The 20,809-nt window shown below is 39.3% G+C and overlaps 1 protein-coding gene across 9 annotated transcripts in view; it reads left to right on the forward strand.

The window, feature by feature from the left end:
• Positions 1 to 17,613: 17,613 nt before the first annotated feature.
• Positions 17,614 to 20,809, forward strand: part of GCFC2 (GC-rich sequence DNA-binding factor 2) — an 81,220-nt gene continuing 78,024 nt past the window's right edge. For 3 of the 9 annotated variants that reach the window (XR_003513368.1, XR_003513366.1, XM_027555395.1), the window contains exon 1: positions 17,614 to 18,487. Coding sequence is in view for 5 of the 9 variants with exons in the window: in XM_027555395.1 (XP_027411196.1) it covers positions 18,217 to 18,487 (271 nt within the window). In the remaining 4 variants the exon portion in view is untranslated. The remainder of the gene's footprint in view (positions 18,488 to 20,809) is intronic. The other 6 variants (XR_003513367.1, XM_027555393.1, XM_027555391.1 and 3 more) reach the window with 4 other exon arrangements.

Raw genomic sequence — 20,809 nt, forward strand, 5'->3', positions numbered from 1 at the left:
GGCTCAGTAGCTGTGGCACACGGGCTAAGCTGCTCCACAGTAGGTGGAATCTTCCCGACCAGGGATCAAACCCATGTCCTCTGCACTGGCAAGTTGATTCCTATCCACTGTACCACCAGGGAATCCCCTGGTTCTGCTTTTTAAAGAAAGTTTTGTTTTGTCCTGTTCCTTGTCATGTAGGTTCAATATTTTAGATTTAAAAATTCTATATAATGAGATATGAAGTTTATATTTTAATCAGTTGGTATTTAGGAGAGAGCTCCCAAGACATATGGCATATTAAATGTATTTGTATGACAAATTTAAACTTTTAAATATGAATAGCTCTATTTTTTAGTATTTTAGTTTCACATAATTGGCATGTTAAGAACTAAGGAAATATATTTTCTGTCAAGTGACCAGTTTGACAAAAATCTATTATCTTTACAAAAACCAATACAATTTTTAAAATACTCAGCGCCCATTGTAAGATTTCAATAAAGAAAACAAAACAAATTTGATTTTAGTAACAAAACACTTTTAGCAGAGTTTTAAAATAAAAATTCCATATTCACTTCTGATATAACAAGGACTTTTATCACTATTTGACTTATATGACTATCATATTTTTTTTTTCTCAAATTTGACTTAAAATGTATGTGAAAATATCTGAAAAATATCAGTGATGATTCTCTGGTATTCCAACATAGTTTTTCAGAGTCAGAGGTGACAATATATATCAAATGTCAAGGACATTTTGAGATTTGTGAGGTTTCAAAATGTTGAAATATGACTGAAAACTGCAATAATATTTATATGGGATTGGATAATAGGAAAATAATTTTAATGTTTTCTCTCTTAGCAAGAATTCCATCACTAGAGTTCCCTTCCATAAAGCAAAAACATAAGTTTTTCTATAGACCACCAGACACATTTGGACCTCTATCTAGGCTATGTAGGTTTCAGATAAGTTTATACTTACATGTAATGTATCTATCACCTACTTCTCAGCATCTCCTAAACTCTCACAACATCCACCCCTCTTCAACTAATGCCCCATCCCACTCCATTTTTTACTGAAAAAAAAAAATCCTTTCATTATATATATATGATTTACCTACACCTGCAGCCACCTTTTCCTTGCCTCCTGCATCAAAATTGACTTTGTTTCTGCCTGGATCCTTTGGGTTGCCACCTTGCCAAGAATGCCACTCCCCTCTCCTACATCAGCTCTATCAGGATATGCCATTCCCAGATATGCCTTTTTGGTATATTATTTTCAGCCAAAGGCACTTAAGAAACAGCAGATGCAGAAAGAGCTCTTTGACCTCCTTTTTTTTCTACCTAAAAACAGGCCATAAAATTTCCCAAGAGATACATGTGTTCCCCATCCCGAACCCTCATCCCTCCTCCCTCCCCATACCATCCCTATCACTCTTACATAACTTCTGGATAATATGTAAGATAAAATAAAAAATATTTTTAAATAAAAATAAATAAATAAAAGCATATTGCAAATATATCAGACTGCAAAAACAGTTTGTTGGGCAATTTAATTTGTTTACACTAGTACTTCTTTACTGAAACATATGAGTCAGCTTATAGCATAAAATAAAATATCAAAATATAAATCAGAAATGTAAAATTCAGGATGAAAGTAATGTAAATCTAAAATAGAAAGTTATGATTCAAGAAAAGATACTAGAATGAAATGATCTTTAAGGCTCTAAGGCTGAATATTTGCTTCTAAACTTCCTGGTAGTCAAAGTGACAGAGAAAAAAAAATCAGGTCCCTCATTTTTAATTTTCTAGAATGGGGAAAAAATTATACTACATCTCTAGAGAAAGTAAAACCTTTCCTAGTGTATTCTCTACAACATGTTTCTTCTAGAGATAAGTTGAATATAATTTAAATCCTGTGTATTTAGTTTACTACTTTGATTGGCAGCTGTTTATTATTTTGAATAAATATTGAAATGTCTGTTTTCATGAAATTAAAAAAAAAATTTCCCAAGAGAAAGGTGTTCTCCATGTATCAGGAAGAGAAGAAAACCCTTATCACCATAGACTGGGAATCAATGCTGAAACAGATCTCTACAAACAAACTTACTACATAAAATAACTCATCTATTTCAGCCTGCCCCCATACATGCCATAGCCACTTTCTTATACTTTATTATACCAGCTCAAACCTCTTTGTCATTTCTTCACAAGTTTATTGTGTCTTTGTCTAAAAGTATAAAAGCTTTCTTCTAATCTGGTCACTTCTTCTTATCTTCAGTCTCTTGTGAAGGGGCCATGTGCATGTAAAAGTTTAACAAAACTTGTATGCTTTTCTCCTGCTCATCTAAACGTCAGTTTAATTCTGAATTTGAACCCGGAGGATAGAGAATTTTCCCCCTCTCCACACCCATCAGCTTCAAAACATGTCTCAACTCATACTTCAAATCATTCCTCTTGACTCAACATTTACCCTTCAGACACTATTCCATTTTGCCATTCTCCCTCACAGAAAAACTTGAATTTTTCTTCAGCAGTGGTCTTCAAAGTTTTTTTTTGTTTGTTTGTTTGTTTTGCCTTCCCTGGGAGATTTGGTAAAGCTATGTATCCCCTTGGCACATAGCTTTTCAGTTTTTAGTTTCCCCTTGGCAAACATTTTTAGTTTAACATTTAAATTTTTTCATGCTGTTTATATAGTTGGAAAGGCTGTAATTTCCAGAATATTGTATGTATTAGTGTTTTAACACTGCCACATCGTTCTTTAAAATATATTCAGTACATCTAAATATGATACTCATCATTCACTAAAAAACCAAAAACAATTTAAAAAGCTCATCTTTAGCACACAAATTTTATTATTTAAAATCAATAAAATTATTAATTTAAAAAATAATTATTCATTATTCTTTTTAACTCCTAGTTCTAATTTACTTCCCTCACAGAATTTTACCCTAATATATCTTTTGCTTCAAAGTCTTTTATTGATTACCTGTCATACTTCTTTGAAAAACAGTATATAAAATTAACATGTTTACAGTTTTCCTGTGACCAGAAGCCTCTAAAAGTTAAACAGTGTCTCATGGGTTCATTGTAATTATTAAAACCATAACACAGCAAAATCACACTGAAGTAAAGTTTTATTAGAAATTCTATCTTTTTAAAAAAGTATTTATTTGGCTACACCAGGTCTTAGTTGAGGCATGCAGGATCTTTAGTTGTGGCATGCAAACTCTTAGTTAGGGCATGTTGGATGTAGTTCCCTGACCAGGGATCAAACCCAGACCCCCTGAACTGGGAGCCTTAGCCACTAGATCACCAGAGAAATTCTGGAAATCCTATCTTAATGAAGCGAGTAGACTTTTTTTTTTAATTGGCTTACATATTTTCTCTCATTTTTTGTCTTTTTTTGGCCTCATGGCTTGCAGGATCTTAGTTCCATAACCAGGGAACAAACCTGGTCCCTTGGCAGTGAAAGCTTGGAGTCCTAACCACTGGATCACCAGGAATTTTCCTGATTGGCTTATATTTTTGAGCATAGCTTACTGCTCAGAACGCTGGGCTCAGCATCAGTTTACATTCCAATTTTTCATTTTTATGTGATAAGAAACTTGTTCACATTACTAAGTAGAAGTAGAAGAAATTGATACAGCAATATCAATCATTTCTTTGGACTCTTAAGTTAATGCCCCAAATGACTCTTGTACTGTCATCACATTGTTATCTGTCATCTTCAATTTGGTTGAAAGGAAAAGACTATGAAAACACCCAATGTTCAAAATAACTTTGAATGTCCGGATTGGGGAGACTCTTCTGAACAGGCACTGTTGGGTCCTGGCTGCAGTCAATAGTTTCTGCTTTCTCAATTCATTGTTCAGTGTTGTGAATTGTCCCCTTTGCTTGTCATCCCTGGACATTTTACATCCTGGGCAACATGCTATTGTTACACAAAGAGATGTATGCCTTCTTTTGTAAGAAAGAGAAAAGGAGTGACTGTGAAAGCTGACATGGGAAAGGGGAAGCTGTACCCGTAACACAGGCCTGCTCTTGGGAAGAGTGGTTTTAGGAAAACACAATTTTAGAAAAGAGTTCATATGAAACTGAGGACCTGAAAATTGGTCCCTTGGAAAGTCTTTGTATGCCCTAGTTTGAAGGCCACTGGTATACACATGCTTTTTCTACTGATTCCTATTCTCTTAAAATCCACCCTAATTGCATCTCTGTCCCCACAGGCCACTGAACATGCTTTAACAATGGCCATCAACAATATCCACGTTGCTAAATTCCAATAAACATTACCTAAGAAATAGTTAAAGCTTCAGGAAAAAAGATAAAAAGAAATTCTAATGTAGCTATTAAAGAATTTACCCTCACAGTGGTCAAACACAGTAAGTGCATTTTATAACTAAACATTAATAAAGACCAGGATACAGGATACACTAGTTTAAGGACAGATCGCCTGGTCCAACTGGCTCCAACCAGGAGTGTCGTGGTGGTGCAAAGCTGCATTTACACAGCCAAGGCTTCAGTCCATTTTCTGAAATATGCTATCCTATTAGAGCTTTGATGAAGCATCTGGCTAGGTATGGACAGCTGAAATGGTAGGAAAAGCTGAGCACTTCGAATAAACCTTGGCTCAGCCATCACCATCTCCCCCACTTTGTAGCAGGTACCATCTGACATTCCAAACTTATTTAGAAAGATACATTTAAAATATGAAGGTAATGCTTGGCAGGACTTATTTAAAAAATTCTCTGGTCCCTAAAGAAACTTCTTCGGGCCATATATAACCAGCTATTGAACACAAGATGCTTTTCAGGGTGAGGAGAGTGGAGCTAACATAGCTTATTGGGGACAAGGTCTTTGAGCATCCAGAACCACCTCTCTAAGGCTTTAAAAACCTTGGGCACTGTCTCCAGAGCTTTCAAAAAGTCTCACAAAATGCAGAAACATGACTGGTGCAGCATCCTTTTGGGAGTCAATGGTACCTTTTGGTAATGTTTAATTCTCCATCTCATCAACCAAACTGGAAAAGCATCTTTTTCTCTGTGAATAATAGATTCCCGCCACCCCCGCTCCCCAGCCTTTTCTTTTTACGCGTCTCTTTCTCTGTCTAGTAAGTATATAGTTTACTGTTAAACTCCTGACACGTTTTAAAGTCCTTTATCATCTATTTCGTCCTCAATATAAAGCATCAATTTGAAACACTCGCTTTAGATACTGTTTAGAGAGGCTGTGATGAATACCCGCTGATGTGATGCAATGGGGTTTTTTGTTTGTTTAAGAGCCATGGGAAGAAGTCTGGTTTTGTAGTGGAATTCCTTCTTCAAGTCGGGGACGTTTTCCAACAGCAGGTGGCCAGGTGATGCTCACAGCGTCCGCAATGCACAGGTACAAACGGCCTTCAGTTTTTTGTGGGAAATGTCCCAGTAGGACGGGTTTAGGAGCATGCGCAACAGATGTTCCGTTAGGAAACCGCTGAGCACGTGCACACAGGCATGCGCTGTCGGATCCTGGCTCCTGTCAACCGCGGCAGGAGAATCGTGTGTAGCTCACCACTCCCTCCCCCGCCCCCCCCCCCCCACCCCCCGACGCCTTGACCGGATTCCAGACTCCTGGAAGAAAGGCTGGCATATTTGTTTTTATGACTAGAGTTTTAACATCTGTTTTTCCTTCTTGAATAATTTTCCCCCAAATACAAATATATATTGAATACTATTGTAAAATATCTAACAATTTACATTCAAAACCCACTAGAAAAATAGGCAAAGAACCAGGGAACAAAGACTTCACAGAAAAATGATTACAAATAGGCCTCAAATATACAAAAATATGTTTAGTATCAGTTGTAATGAAAAAGTGAAAGTGTCCTCTTTGCGGCCCCATGGATGGTAGCTAGCCAGTCTCCTCCGTCCATGGAATTCTCCAGGCAAGAATACTGGAGTGGGTTGCCATTCCCTTTCTCCAGGGGATCTTTTAGACCCAGGGATGGAACCCAGGTCTCCTGCATTGCAAGTGGATTCTTTACCAATGTAGCCACCAGGGAAGCTGCACGGAGTTACTGTTATGTACTTACTGGCTTGGCAAACAAGAAAATGTCTGGAGATATACTCTGTAAGAGGATATGGGGAAACAGGCACTGTCTCAGTGCAGATGGAAGAGGAGAATGTCACAACCCTTAGTGTTTACCAAACTGTAGGTGTATTTACACTTTGATTCAACTAAGTCCGTCTTTGAGGAATTCTTAACTATAGTCACACTTGCTTACATATGAAATGATGTATGAGCCTGTTGGTTGTAATTAGGTTGAAAATTACCCAAATAACCATCAGAGGGCTAATTTTAAAAACTGTAATAGATATGGACAGTGGAGCATTATGCAGCTGTGAGAAAGAATGAGGAAGTTCCCTGTGTACTGATATGGAAAGATCTCCAGGATGTCTTCCTAAGTTAAAACACTCTTGTACTTGGGCTTTTTAACTTAGCAAGTAAGATATGCCTTTTGTGTAGGAGAGGAGAATAAGATTTTATGATCCTTTCCTGTTTCCATATAAATAAATTCTGGGAAGATACACAGAAAACAATCATAATTTCTTGTGGGGTGGAGGGAAAGACAGGGTGAAGGACTTCTCGATGCATGTGTTATAATTTATTGGTTTTTGAACCAGGTGAATGTTATCCACTAGAAGTAAAAAATTATAACTTTTAAAATATTCAGAAATATGTACTATAAAAGATGAAAACTGTCCCCTTCCTTCTAAAGATAACTACTATTAATAAGACCAAGAGCTTTGGTTTTAAAAAACCCTTTTCCAGGACTTCCCTGGTGGTCTAATGGTTAGGAATCTACCTGCCAATGCAGGGGATACAGGTTTGATCTCTGGTCCAGGAAGATCCCACATGCCACAGAGCAACTAAGTCCCTGCACCACAACTATCTTCTTCCAACATCTTATGTGATTTAATCTTAAATGTATTTAAAATTTTTAATTATCATACTGAAATGAACTGAACTGAATTATCATACATGTTACTTACATGCTTCAGAAATATGGAGGAAAGGGTTTTTTAAATTTTTATTTATTTAAGGAAAGAGTTTTTAAAATTTTTGGCTGTGTTGGGTCTCCATTGCTGTGTGCAGGCTTTCTCTAGTTGTGGAGAGTGGGGCCTACTCTTGATTTTGGTGCTGGAGCTTCTCACTGTAATGGCTTCTCTTGTTGCAGAGCATGCGCCCTAGAGCATGCCTTCCAGTAGGTGTGGTGCAGGGGCTTAGTTGCTCCGTGGCATGTGGGATCTTCCTGGACCAGGGATCAAACCTGTGTCCCCTGCATTGGCACATGGATTCCTAACCTCTGGACCACTAGGGTAGTTCAAGGAAAGGGTATTTTAAAATAGAAAGCTCTTGGTCTTTTATATTTTTAAATTTATCCACCATTTATATTTGTTAGCCATTTGAATATCCTCTTGTGTGAAGTGTCCATTCAAGTTTTTTGCCCATTTTCTGTTGGGTTGTCTTTTTCTTATTTACAGAAGTTCTTTATACTTTCTGAACATACTTCCTTTGTACATAAACACTTTTGGCTTCTTTTTTCACTTTAATATATTTTGATGAACAATAGGTCTTTATAAAATATTTATTTTTAATCGGAGGATAGTTGCTTTACAATACTGTGTTGGTTTCTGCTGTATAGCAACATGAATCATTCATAGGTGTACGTGTGTCTCCTCCCTCTTAAACTTCTCTCTCACCTCCCACTCCATCCCACCCCTCTAGGTTGTCACAGAGCACCAGATCTGAGCTCCCTGTGTCATATAGCAAATTTACACTGGCTATCTAATTTTAAAAATGAACAGAAAGTGTTAATTTTAATATGGTCTAACTATCTTTCCTTTTTTTAATGAGTGGTGCTTTTTCTTTGGTACTGTTTAATCTGCCTTTAAACCTATTTATTGAGTTCTTAATTTCTGGGTTAGTTGCCAAATTTGTCTTTTCTCTTTGAACATATTAAGCATTGCTACTTTAAAATCTATGTCTGATAACCCCACTCTCTGGTTCCCCTTTGGGTGTTTTTTTTCCCTTGATTTTTGAGTACATCAACTTGTCTCCTTGTATGCCTGGCTATTTTTTTTTTTTTTTGAAATGTGTTTATAGAGATAATTTGAAGCCTCAAAGTAGTGCCCTTTTCCTCAAGAGAGAATTCATGTTTCCTCCTGACAGGTGGCTAAGGACACTACCAATCTCAGAGCTACTTGCTGCTGCTGCTGCTGCTGCGTCGCTTCAGTCGTGTCCAACTCTGTGCAACCCCATAGACGGCAGCCCACCAGGCTCCCCTGTCCCTGGGAATCTCCAGGCAAGAATACTGGAGTGGGTTGCCATTTCCTTCTCCAATGCATGAAAGTGAAAAGTGAAAGAGTTACTTAATCCATTCCAAAACTGAGATAATTCAGAATTGGGCGTTAGTGCTTATGAGGCCCTGTTCAACCTACTCCTAGAGTGTGACCCTTTGCATCTCAACCCAAAACCTGAGGATTTGCTTTAGATCATGTTCCCAAACCCCATGAGTCTGTACAAAGCTCTGTTTAGCTTCTCATCTGCATCTTCTGAAACTGGAAGATTGGCAGAACCCCAAATACTGGACTCAGCTACCTAGACTTCTGTCTTTCTGTTTTCTCCTGAATCTTGGCAGATAAGTCTTCATGGCCTTATTTGCTCTCGTATGCTTTCAAACAGATATTTTAAAATAGTCATTTCCAGTTGTCTTTTAGAAAATTGGTCCAAATTGCTTATTCTGCAGAACTTTTTTTTTTTTATAACTTAAAAAAGTGCTTCAAGACTTCTTTAAAGGGAAAAAATGGTCTTTAGTTTTATGTTCTTTTTTCTTTGGGTTTTGAGAGTAAGACTGGGTCTTGGAGCTTTATTGATATGGTAATTTAAAAAATAATTTGAAATATTTTACAACTGATTTTCAGACAGACTTTTTATAAGCTATTATTGCTCTTTAAACCAGATGCTCTCAGGACTTAAGTGCTGTGTGTTGAGGTCATGGGTGGCAGAGTTGAGTTAGAAATAGAGGGTGGTTGGAGTACCTTCAAGTTGATTTTGATAACAGAGTGTCTCTTTTGTACTAACACTTCTCTGTCGTCATCTCTAGCTCTCAGTAGTGTTTCATGCAGGTGACCACTCTATTCTTCATTTTCTCTGAGACCTTGTTCGTCTGCTCTTTTTCTCTCTCATTTTTAATCTCTGTTTTGCTGACTTATTTTCCTTTTCCCAACCTCTGGTTCCCTAGTGCTTAATCTAGAGGTCTCTTATCTATCTAAATTGTCTTCCCAATTAATCTCATGCAGATCTATGAGGTTAAATATTTTCTGGACAGAAAAATCTCAAATTTACATCACCAGATATCTTATCTTCTATCCCATTACCTCCTTTTTTCCATTAAAAAGTTGAGGTATAACTTACATACAGTGAAGTGCACAAATCTTAAGCATACAGCTCAATGAATTTTACATCCATGCAGCCACCACCTAGATCTACACGAGGCATTTCTATCATGCCAGAAGGTTCCGTTGTGGCCTTTCCATTCAATACCCCCTTCTCAAAGATCTCTGTTCTGACTAAAGTTTTGCCTGTTCTTGGACTTCATATAAATGGAATCAGGAGATCCAACCAGTCCATCCTAAGGGAGATCAGTCCTGGGTGTTCACTGGAAGGACTGATGTTGAAGCTGAAACTCCAATACTTTGGCCACCTGATGCGAAGAGCTGACTCACTGGAAAAGACACTGATGCTGGGAAAGACTGAAGGCAGGAGGAGAAGGGGATGACAGAGGATGAGATGGTTGGATGGCATCACCGATTCGATGGACGTGAGTTTGGGTAAACTCCGGGAGTTGGTGATGGACAGGGAGGCCTGGCCTGCTGCAGTTCATGGGGTTGCAAAGAGTTGGACACAACTGAGTGACTGAACTGAACTGAACTGGACTGATACAGTGTCTATCTTTTTGTGTCTGGCTCCTTTCACTCAACAAAATGTTTTAAATATGTATCTGTGTTGCTTGGTATATCAGTAGTATATTCTTTTTATTACATAGTATTCCATTATATGAATATTCCACAGTTTGTTTATTCATTTTCCACTTGTTAGATGTTGCTCTTCCCCCAGGTATATTTTACTATTATGAATAGAGCTGGTATGTTATGAACAATTTTGTACATCTTTTTTTTTTTAAGATGTATATTTATTTCTCTTTATCCCACCACACTCTTGGAAGATCTGTTTGGATGGCTTACATAGTAAAACATTCTAAGAGAGAAACAATGACCTTGACTTTTTCAAGTTCTTAAATTCAGTAACAGTTTTTAAAAAAAGAAACCTAAAATGAAGGGTTACAAATATGTGGAGATAATTGAAATCATCAGTTTACAGAAAATTATAATTTTCCAGTCCTATGTAAATTTTCAAGAAAACTTGCAAATGCAATGATTTTCTTTCTTCCAGGCACTTGCAAATCATTAGCAACTTCTGGATCAGGTGAAGCAATAGGTGTGCACAAATATTTGGTTTCTTTATGCTGGTTGTAATTGCACCAGGGGGACAAACAGCAACATGTGCAGTGGCTGAGACACTCTCAAACCACAGATCCAGTGCCTTCTGTTGACTACTTCAGCCTTCTTCAGTGATCTTATTCTTTTCCTTTACTTCCTGGATACTCAGAGTGTGGTCCTCAGACCAGGAGCATCAATTTCACTTAGGAGCTGCATTAGTTATTTTCTGTTGTGTGACAATTTATCCCAATATTTATCAGCTTAAAACAACACACTTGGGAAACAGGATATTCACATGCAAAAGAATGAAATTGGACCTTATCCTACACCATACACAAAAAGAATTTCAAAATATATTAAACACTTAAGAATCTTAAGCTGTTAAAATTAAAAATTAAAATTCTTAAGGGAAAATCTTCATGACACTAGTCTTGGCAATGGTTTATTGAATATGATGCCAAAAGCACAGGCAATGAAATAAAAAATAGACAAGTAGGACTACATCAAACTAAAAAGCTTCTGCCCAGCAAGAGCAACAATCATCAGAGTGAAAGGCAACATACAGAAAGGGAGAAAAATATTTACAAACCATGTATCTGATAAAAGATTAATATCCAAAATACATAAGGTACTATTGCAACTCAATGACAAAACAAAACCACTATCAACAACAAAACCTATTCGCACAACATCACTAATCAGGGAAAGGCCAATCAAAACCACAATGAAACATCACTTCACACATGTTAGGATGGTCAGTATCAAGCAATCAGTCAACAAGGGTTGGCAAGGTTGTAGAGAAACTGAAATATTTGCACACTGTTGGGTAGGAATGTGAAATGTGCAGTTGTTGTGAAAAACAGTATGGAAGTTCCTAAAAAGTTAAAAATAAGACTACCATTTTTGTTCTTGATTTAGTCACTAAGTTGTGTCCAATCCTTTTGCAACACCATGGACTGTAGCCTAACAGGCTCCTCTGTCCATGGGATTTCCCAGGCAAAGAATATTGGAGTGGGTTGCCATTATCTTCCCCAGGGGATCTCCCTGACCCAAGGATCAAACCCAAGTCTCCTGCACTGGAAGGCAGATTCTTTATCACTGAGCCGCCAGGGGAGCCCAAGACTACTATATGATCCAGCAATCCCATTTCTGGGTATTTATCCAAAAGAATTCACATCAGGATCTTGAAGACATATTTTCATTCTCACACTTATTACAGCACTTTTCACAACAGCCAATAGGTATGGAAACCACCTAAATGTCTATTGTCCAATGAATGGATAAAAAACAGTGGTATATAGGGACAGTGGAATATTATTCAGCATTAAAAAGGAAGGAAATTCTGCTATATGTGACAAAATGAACTTTGAGGACATTATGCTAAATCACAGGAGGATAAATACTGCATGATTCCATTTATATGAGGTACGTAGAAGAGCCAAACTCTTAGAAGCAAAAAGAATGGTGACTGCCAGGGGCTTGGAGGAGGAGAAATTGGGCATTAAAAGTACAACATGTAAAAAGTTTCAGTTAAAAAGTAAAAATTCTAGAGATCTGCTGTACAACATTGTGTTTATAATTAACAATACTGTAATGTACACTTAAAAATTGTTAAAAGGGTAGATCTTATGTTAAATATTTTGAGCATCAGTTTCTTAAAAGTATTTTCTAACAGGTCAATCTGCAGAGCTAATTTGGCTAACAGTAGTTTACCATCAGGAGCATGATCCCCAAGGGTATTGTGATTCTTCAATCTCAGGACAAGGGACCATCATACTAAGTACTCAAAGATAGATACTGCACAAATGAAAACAAAATTAGGTCCATAATTTTATGGGTGCATTTCCACAATAGGCAAAGTCACTTCAGTTGTGTCCAACTCTTTGCGACTGTATGGATTGTAGCCTGTCAGGCGCCTCTGTCCATGGGATTTTCTAGGCAAAAATACTGGAGTGGATTGCCATGCCCTCCTCCAGGGGATCTTCCTGACCCAGGGATAGATCCCAGATCTCCTGTGGCTCCTGCACTGGCAGGTGGGTTCTTTAGCACCACTAATAAGTGTTTTTAATTCCCAAAGGAGAGAGCAGTATCTTACTTTTATGTCATTTCTCAAAAAAATTGTTCTCTGAGAAATCTGACATGGTTTTGACTTAAAACTGAAAATACATCTATTACTTAGAACAATAGAGAATGAAAAGCACTGTAATGAGAAAGGAGGCAATTTCCAAAAGATTGACACCACCCTTCTGTAAGTAGCACATTTCTCACTAGAGGGAGCTCAGGACCCACTGATTAATGGCTAGAGAAGCTAACTAAAATGTCATTTCACTCTAGGATGAATGATTTGTTTGAGTAAATATGACATCAATTTCTAAAACCTGGGAATATTTCATATGCCAATTTTCTTTCAATTATTAATCTCTGCAATTTTAAATTATATGAGATGAATAATGCAAAGTTTCCTAATAAACTTTTATTAATTTAATAAATTAGTATTGTCCTGGAGAAGGAAATGGCAACCCACTCCACTATTCTTGGGTGGAGAATCCCATGAATAGAGGAACGTGGCAGGCTATAGTGTGTGGGGTTACAAAGAGTCAGACATGACTAAGCGAATCTCTGTCTTATTATTGCTCTTTAAAGCAGAAGCTATTCCCTTCTCCAGGGGATCTTCCTGACTCAGGAATCCAATCCAGGTCTCCCACATTGCAGGCAGATTCTTTACCAGCTGGGCCATAAGGGAAGCCCAAGAATACTGGAGTGGGTCGCATGAAGCGAGACACGACTGAAGCAACTGAGCACGTACGAAGACTAGTGCACAGGTGTTCATAGCAGTTTTGTGTGTAACAGTAAACAAACAAAATCCCCCTGATAGTCATCAACAGAAAAATGAATAAGCACATTTTATACATACATACTGGCTTTTCCAGTAGTCAGGCAGGATGTGAGAGTTGGACCATAAAGAATGCTGAGCACTGAAGAATTGATGTTTTGAATTGTACTGGAGAAGATTCTTGAGAGTTCCTTGGACTCAGTCAATCCTAAAGGAAATCAACCCTGAATCTTCATTGGAAGGACTGATGCTGAAGCTGAAGCTCCAATACTTTGGCCCCCTGATGAGATGAGCTGACTCATTGGAAAAGACCCTGTTGCTGGGAAAGATTGAGGGCAAGAGGCTAAGGGGAAGACAGAGGATGAGATGGTATCACTGACTCAATGGACATGAATCTGAGCAAACTCTGGGAGATAGTCAAGGAGAGGGAAGCTCGGTGTGCTGCAGTCCATGGGGTTGCAAAGAGTTGAACACAACTTAGCAACTAAACAACACAGCAACAACAATACATACATACAATGGAAAAACACTTTGCAATGAAAAGGAATGAATAACCGATGCATGAAAGCATAGATGAATCTCAAAATAATTACACTGAGTGAAAAAAAGACAAAAGAGTACATACCGTAAAACTGCATTTACATAAATATCTAGAAAGTGCAAACTAATCTATAGTGACAGCAGATCTGAGGCTACCTGGGGATGGACAGGATGTGGGGAAGAACAAGAGAGAGATAACAGAGGGCACTGAAGATGTTCAGTCTCTTGATGTTGGTGACAATTTCATAGCAAAACATCAAAGTGTACACTTGACAAATGTGAAATTTATTGTATGTCAATTCTATCTCAATAAAGCTGTTAAAATTTGGAAATGAGAAAAAACAATAAGATAGTATTGTAAATGGGGGCTTTCCTGGTAGCTCAGCTGGTAAAGAATCCACCTGCAATGCAGGAGACCCCAGTTCGACTCCTGGGTCGGGAAGATCCCCTGGAGAAGGGATAGACTACTCACTCCAGTATTCTGGCCTGGAGAATTCCATGGACAATTTAGTTCATGGGGTCGCAAAGAGTCGGTATCGTGGGGGCAAATAAGATATATGGCATTATTCATGCTCTCTTGGGGGAAAAAATTCCTAGTGTTCATGAGACAGAGCAAATGATACAAGGTAGCAATGATTATGGGTACCTGGAAAGGCTTTTTGTTCCCTCGTTGCTCTTTCTCTATTTCTATAGGTAATTCTGTGGGGTTGTCCTTATCTCTGCACTTCTTTTTAAACAACAACCATTTTTTCTGATATATATTGTTTTCTTCTGGACCAAAGTATTTAACCAGGCTTGACTGAAGCTTTGATGCCTGGAAGCAACCATTTGATTTTTATCTGTGCACCTATCATTTATGTGCAGATTTTGCTGTGTAGATTTTACTGCTTAGCTTTAAAAGACAATCTCAGATACACCCATACCTGAGTTGTTGTTGCTGTGTTCTTTTTTTTTTCCTGGTCTGTTTGTGTCAATTAAAGAAAATAGTCACAACCTAGAGGTTAAGAGCTATGTTTTATTTGGTGGGAATTTTTAGGACTTCAAGCCCAAGAGACAGCTTCTCAAGTAGCCCTAAAAGAACTGCTCCAAGGAGGTGGGGGAAGGAGTCAGATTTGAATTGATCCTCAGTGATCAATGAGGAATGATTGATCAGAGAAAAACAGTAGAATGGGAAACATTTGAGATCTCTGCAAGAAAATTAGAGATACCAAGGGAACATTTCACGCAAAGATGGGCACAATAAAGGAGAGAAATAGTATGGACCTAACAGAAGCATAAGATATTAAGAAGAGGACGCAAGAATATACAGAAGAACTATATGAAAAAGATCTTAATGACCCAGATAACCACGATGATGTGATCACTCACCTAGAGTCAGATATCCTGGAATGTGAAGTCAAGTGGGCCTTAGGAAGCATCACTATCAACAAAACTAGTGCAGATGATGGAATTCCAGCTGAGCCATTTCAAATCCTAAAAGAGGATGCTGTGAAAGTGCTTCAATCAATATGCCAGAAAATTTGGAAAATTCAGCGGTGGTCACCGGGCTGGAAAAGGTCAGTTTTCATTTTCATTCCAATTCCACAGAAAAGCAATGCCAAAGAATGTTCAAACTACCACACAATTGCACTCATCTCACACACTAGCAAAGTAATGCTTAAAATTCTCCTGGCCTAGGCATCAACAGTATGTGAACCGAGAACTTCCAGGTGTTCAAGCTGGATTTCAAACTGGATTTAGAAAAGGCAGAGGAACCAGAGATCAAATTGCCAACATCCATTGGATCATAGAAAAAGCAAGGGAATTTCAGAAAAACATTTACCCATGCTTCATTGACTACGCTAAAGCCTTTGTGTGGATCACACAAACTGTGGAAAAATTCTTAAAGAGAAGGGAATACTAGACCACTTTACCTGCCTCCTGAGAAATCTGTATGAGGGTCAAAAAGCAACTGTTAGAAACTGACATGCAACAATGGACTGGTTCCAAATCGGGAAAGGAGTACATCAAGGCTATATACTGTCACCCTGTTTACTTAACTTGTACTCAGAGTACATCATGCGAAATGCTGGGCTGGATGAAGCACAAGCTGGAATCAAGATTGCCAGGAGAAATATCAATAACCTCAGATATGCAGATGACACCACCCTTATGGCAGAAAGCAAAGAGGAACTAAAGAGCCTCTTGACAAAAATGAAAGAGGAGAGTGAAAAGGCTGACAAACTCAACATTAAAAAAATGAAGATCATGGCATCTGGTCCCATCATTTCATGGCAAATAGATGGGGAAACAATGGAAACAGTGACAGGCTTTATTTTCTTGGGCTCTAAAATCACTGCAGATGGTGACTGCAGCCATGAAATTAAAAGACGCTTGCTCCTTGGAAGAAAAGCTATGACAAACCTAGACAGCATATTAAAAACAGACATTAGTCAACAAAGGTCTGTCTAGTCAAAGCTGTGGTTTTTCCAGTAGTCATGTATGGATGTGAGAGTTGGACCATAAAGAAAGCTGAGTGCTGAAGAATTGATGCTTTTGAACTGTGGTGTTGGAGAAGACTCTTGAGAGTCCCTTGGACTGCAGGGAGACCAAACCAGTCAATCCTCGAGGAAATCAGTCCTGAATATTCACTGAAAGGACTGATGCTTGAAGTTCCAATGCTTTGGCCGCCTGATGTGAAGAACTGACCTATTAGAAAATACCCTAACGCTGGGAAAGATTGAAGGCAGGAGGAGAAAGTGATGTCAGAGGATGAGATGGTTGGATGGCATCACCGACTTGATGGACATGAGTTTGAGCAAGCTGAGGGAGATGCTGATGAACAGGGAAGCCTGGCATGCTGTGGTCCATGGGGTCACAAGGAGTCGGACACAGCTGAGCAACTGAACTGAACTGAATGCAACAAAGCGCAGGTAGTCTTAACCTCAAAAGTATTTTTGTGAATCAGAGAAAACCAGATATCTCAAGTTAAGGAATTTAGTGTTTTTCTATGTGTGGGAAAATGTAAGAGTTTGGGCTCACTGAAATAATTTCTTTCATATACATCTCAGCTATCTCTGGCCAGTACCTTGCTTTCCTCAGTACTCACTGTTTCAGTTTCAGTTCAATCTCTCAGTCATGTCCAACTCTTTGCAACCCCATGGACTGCAGCACACCAGGCTTCCCTGTCCGTCACCAACTACCAGAGCTTGCTCAAACTCATGTCCATCAAATTGGTCATGCCATCCAACCATCCCATCCTCTGTCATCCCCTTCTCCTCCTGCCTTCAATCTTTCCCAGCATTAGGGTCTTTTCAGATGAGTCAGTTCTTCACATCAGGTGGCCAAAGTATTGGAGTTTCAGCTTCAGCATTAGTCCTTTCAATGAATATTCAGGATTGATCTCCTTTAGGATGAACTGGTTGGATCTCCTTGCAGTCCAAGGGGCTCTCAAGAGTCTTCTCCAACACCACAGTTTAAAAGCATCAATTCTTCCGCTCTCAGCTTTCTTTATAGTCCAGCTCTTACATCCACACATGACTACTGGAAAAACCACAGCTTTGACTAGACAGACCTTTGTTGGTAAAGTAATATCTCTGCTTTTTAATATGCTGTCTAGGTTGGCCATAGCTTTTTCCCAAGGAGCAAGCATCTTTTAATTTCATGGCTGCACTTACCATCTGCAGTGATTTTGGAGCCCCCCAAAATAAAGTCTGTCACTGTTTCCCCATCTATTTGCCATGAAGTGATGGGACCAGATGCCATGATCTTAGTTTTCTGAATGTTGAGTACTCACTGAAGAGCAGCTAAAGCCGGATCACAGGTATTATTTTCTTCCCAATTGCTCTGGAGAGCTGGAATCACTGATCACTGCGACATCCTTGTTGATTGATACAAGAAATGCTTCATTTCTCCTTTGTTTTAATTCTTGTTTGGAGAGAGAACTTCACTCTCCCTAGAAAGTAGAAGAGTAGATCCAGTCCCAGTCCAGAATGTGGGCATAATGCCTGATTGCTCGAAAGCGTTTGTACAAGGGAGCCTGTGAGCGCTGCTCTCCACGGCAGAGTCTGCGAGAATTTCTCAGCGACCATCTGCTCAAGCTCACCTTGCAAAGCAAAGAGAACGCTCTACATCCCCATACCTCATCCCTGGAACCCTAACTCTCGAGCAGATTGAAAGCAGCAAAGCACGCCTGCGAGGGGCGAAGCTGACGTCTAAGCTGGGCGGGCCCTATGCAAGCAAGCAGTGGAAAGGCAGGAGCGCCTGCCTGGGTACTTGCCCTAGAGGGGCGGGGTTAACCGGCGGGAAGAGGAAGCTGCGCCGGGCGCTGGGTCCTCGGCCATGGCTCACAGGCCGAAAAGAACGTTCCGGCCGCGCCGAGCAGATTCTAGTGACAGCGACGGCGCCCAGGAGACATCTGCTGAACCCGGGGCGACGGGGGAGCAGGCGGCCCGGGACCCAGCGGTGGAAGGGCCGCCGTCTGGAAGAGGCCACGCGGAGGTGGCTGAACTGCTCCGCCGAGGCCGGGGCCGCCGCCGCGGCCGGGCCTGGGCTAGTTCCCGGCACGCCGCGAGAGCGGCTCCGCGCTTGGACGAATCCTCGGACGTCCCAGGTGACGCTGGGCAGCAGAGTGGGCGGCCGGAGCGGGGAGTGGGGAGGGTGAGGCAGAAGTCCGCGGGACTGTCTAAAGGTTTCCGTAACGCGGTGCCTACTACGGCAGCGTTGAATCGCGGAGATGCGTGCCTGTGAACACTGGCCTGCTGCCTGTATGTCCATATTCGGCCGCTTGGGGGCGTAGAAAGAATCCTGCGCGGTTTGGGCTTGTGTTTGCATCATCAATGGAACCCTCACCGGTGACAGCTTTAAGTGTTACTCTTGATGCTTACGGAGAACCTAAATTGTCACCCAAGAGTTAAAAAATTCCTAATACTCTTAGGTAGGCGGAAGTGCTTTCTGTCCCCAATTCTTTTCCTCGGAAACACTTAACCAAACCTGGGAAACTTAGGTGAGAGACCTTGGGACTTTTTTTTTTTTTTAATCGGTTATGTAAAGAAAAGATAAGCATAGCAGTATGTGTCACTAACAATAGATTGCGCTTCCTTTGTGGCTCAACTGGTAAAGAATCCGTGCGCAATGCCGGAGACCTGAGTTAGATCCCCGGGTTGGGAAGATCTGGAGAAGGGAAAGGCTACTCACTCCAGTATTCTGGCCTGGAGAATTCCATAGACTGTATAGTCATGGGGTCGCAAACAGTGGGACACGACTGTGCGACTTTCACTGATTGGTGACTCTGTAGACTACCAATAAAGTGTTAAATGCAATGCAGCAATTTTGAAGTACCTTTGCCTTCTTGAAAATAGGACTCAGACAGCATAAAGTTGTTTACATGAGATGTATTCTAGTTTGAACTGGAGTTTAATAAGAACATAGTTAGAAATAAAACTATATAGTTAGAGAAAGAAATAAAAACACAGAAACAGACTTGGAAGGAACTCGTGTAAGTGGGGTCTTGAAGTATAAATACATTAACTTCTGACTCAGACACACATAAAAATATTTGAGATTATATTTCAGTCTAAAAGGAACTTCTAAAAATATTCCATCGTGAACTTAGTAGTAAAGTCTCTAGAAGCAATCAGCTTCTCCAGTTAAATGCCGCTTTTTACCTACTTTGTCTGCAATCCATGGCACTCCAGAATACATAACACCCAGGCTTAATGAACTGAGGTTAATCCCTGCTCTGTTAATATGAGTAGAATATCCAGTTTGTCACCTGTGGATAATGTCACCAGTAGAATGAGAATTCAACATTTCTGATTTGTCACAGGATGAAATACCATGCAGAAAACAAACCTTTGTTGCTAATATGTTAACGTGTTTTTTTATTATTATTATTTTCAAGATGGTATGATTTCAATAAAGTATCTGTAAAAATATATATATATATATATAGTTTTTGGTTATATAGTCTTGAGGTAGGAATATTTTAACCCCAGTATTTTTAGTCCAAGTGATTTTGTTGATTTCTTAGTCATTGTTCATAATCACCTGTTTGTCTGAAGTTTTCATGGTTTTTTTAAATATTTTTGTGCTTTATGTAAGTCATCTGGTTAAACTTTGGTTCTCAAACTTTTTGTTCTTACCCTTTTGGTCTTAAAGTTTACCCTTTATACTCTTTAAGAATAATTAAAGATCCCAAAGAGCCTTTGTTTCTGTGGATTGTATCTATGATGTTTATTGTTGTTCAGTTGCTAAGTCATGTCTGACTCTTTTGTGATCCCAAGGACTATATAGCCTTTCAGACTTCTCTGTCCATGGGATTCTGCAGGCAAGAATACTGGAGTGCCATATCCTTCTCCACGGCATCTTCCCTACCCAGGGATCAAGCCTGAGTCTCCTGCTTTGGCTGAGGATTCTTTACCACTGAGCCACCAGAGAGGAAGCCCCTATAAGGTTTACCATATTAGAAATTAAGATGCATTTTAATTCTTTTTTAGAGTTAACTCATTACATGTACGGGTAAGAAACATTTTTATGAAAAATAATTGTTTTCCAAAAAATAGTAAGAATGACATTGTTTTCAGTTTGCAAATGTCTTTAATGTCTGGCTTATCAGAAGACAGCTGAATTCTGAAAGCTGTCTCTGCATTCAGTCTATTGAAATATATTGTTTTGTTTGAAAGTGTGAAGAAAACCACAGATAGGTGATTAAGAGTATTTAAAGCCTTTTTAGTTTTGAGAGTATTCTACTTTGGTATTACAATGAAGCTGAAATCGTAATAGGTTTTCAAAGGTTAGTTTGCAACGGATGTCAGCTGAAAAAAAAACACACAATGTGAGAGTTGTGAGTTAAGTTTTGTTTGGGGCAAAATGAGAACTGTAGCCCAAGAGACAGCATTTCATATAGCTTTGAGAAACTGCTCCAGAGATGTAG

The sequence above is a fragment of the Bos indicus x Bos taurus genome, chromosome 11 (genome assembly GCF_003369695.1).
Source record: "Bos indicus x Bos taurus breed Angus x Brahman F1 hybrid chromosome 11, Bos_hybrid_MaternalHap_v2.0, whole genome shotgun sequence".
Lineage (NCBI taxonomy): Eukaryota > Metazoa > Chordata > Mammalia > Artiodactyla > Bovidae > Bos > Bos indicus x Bos taurus.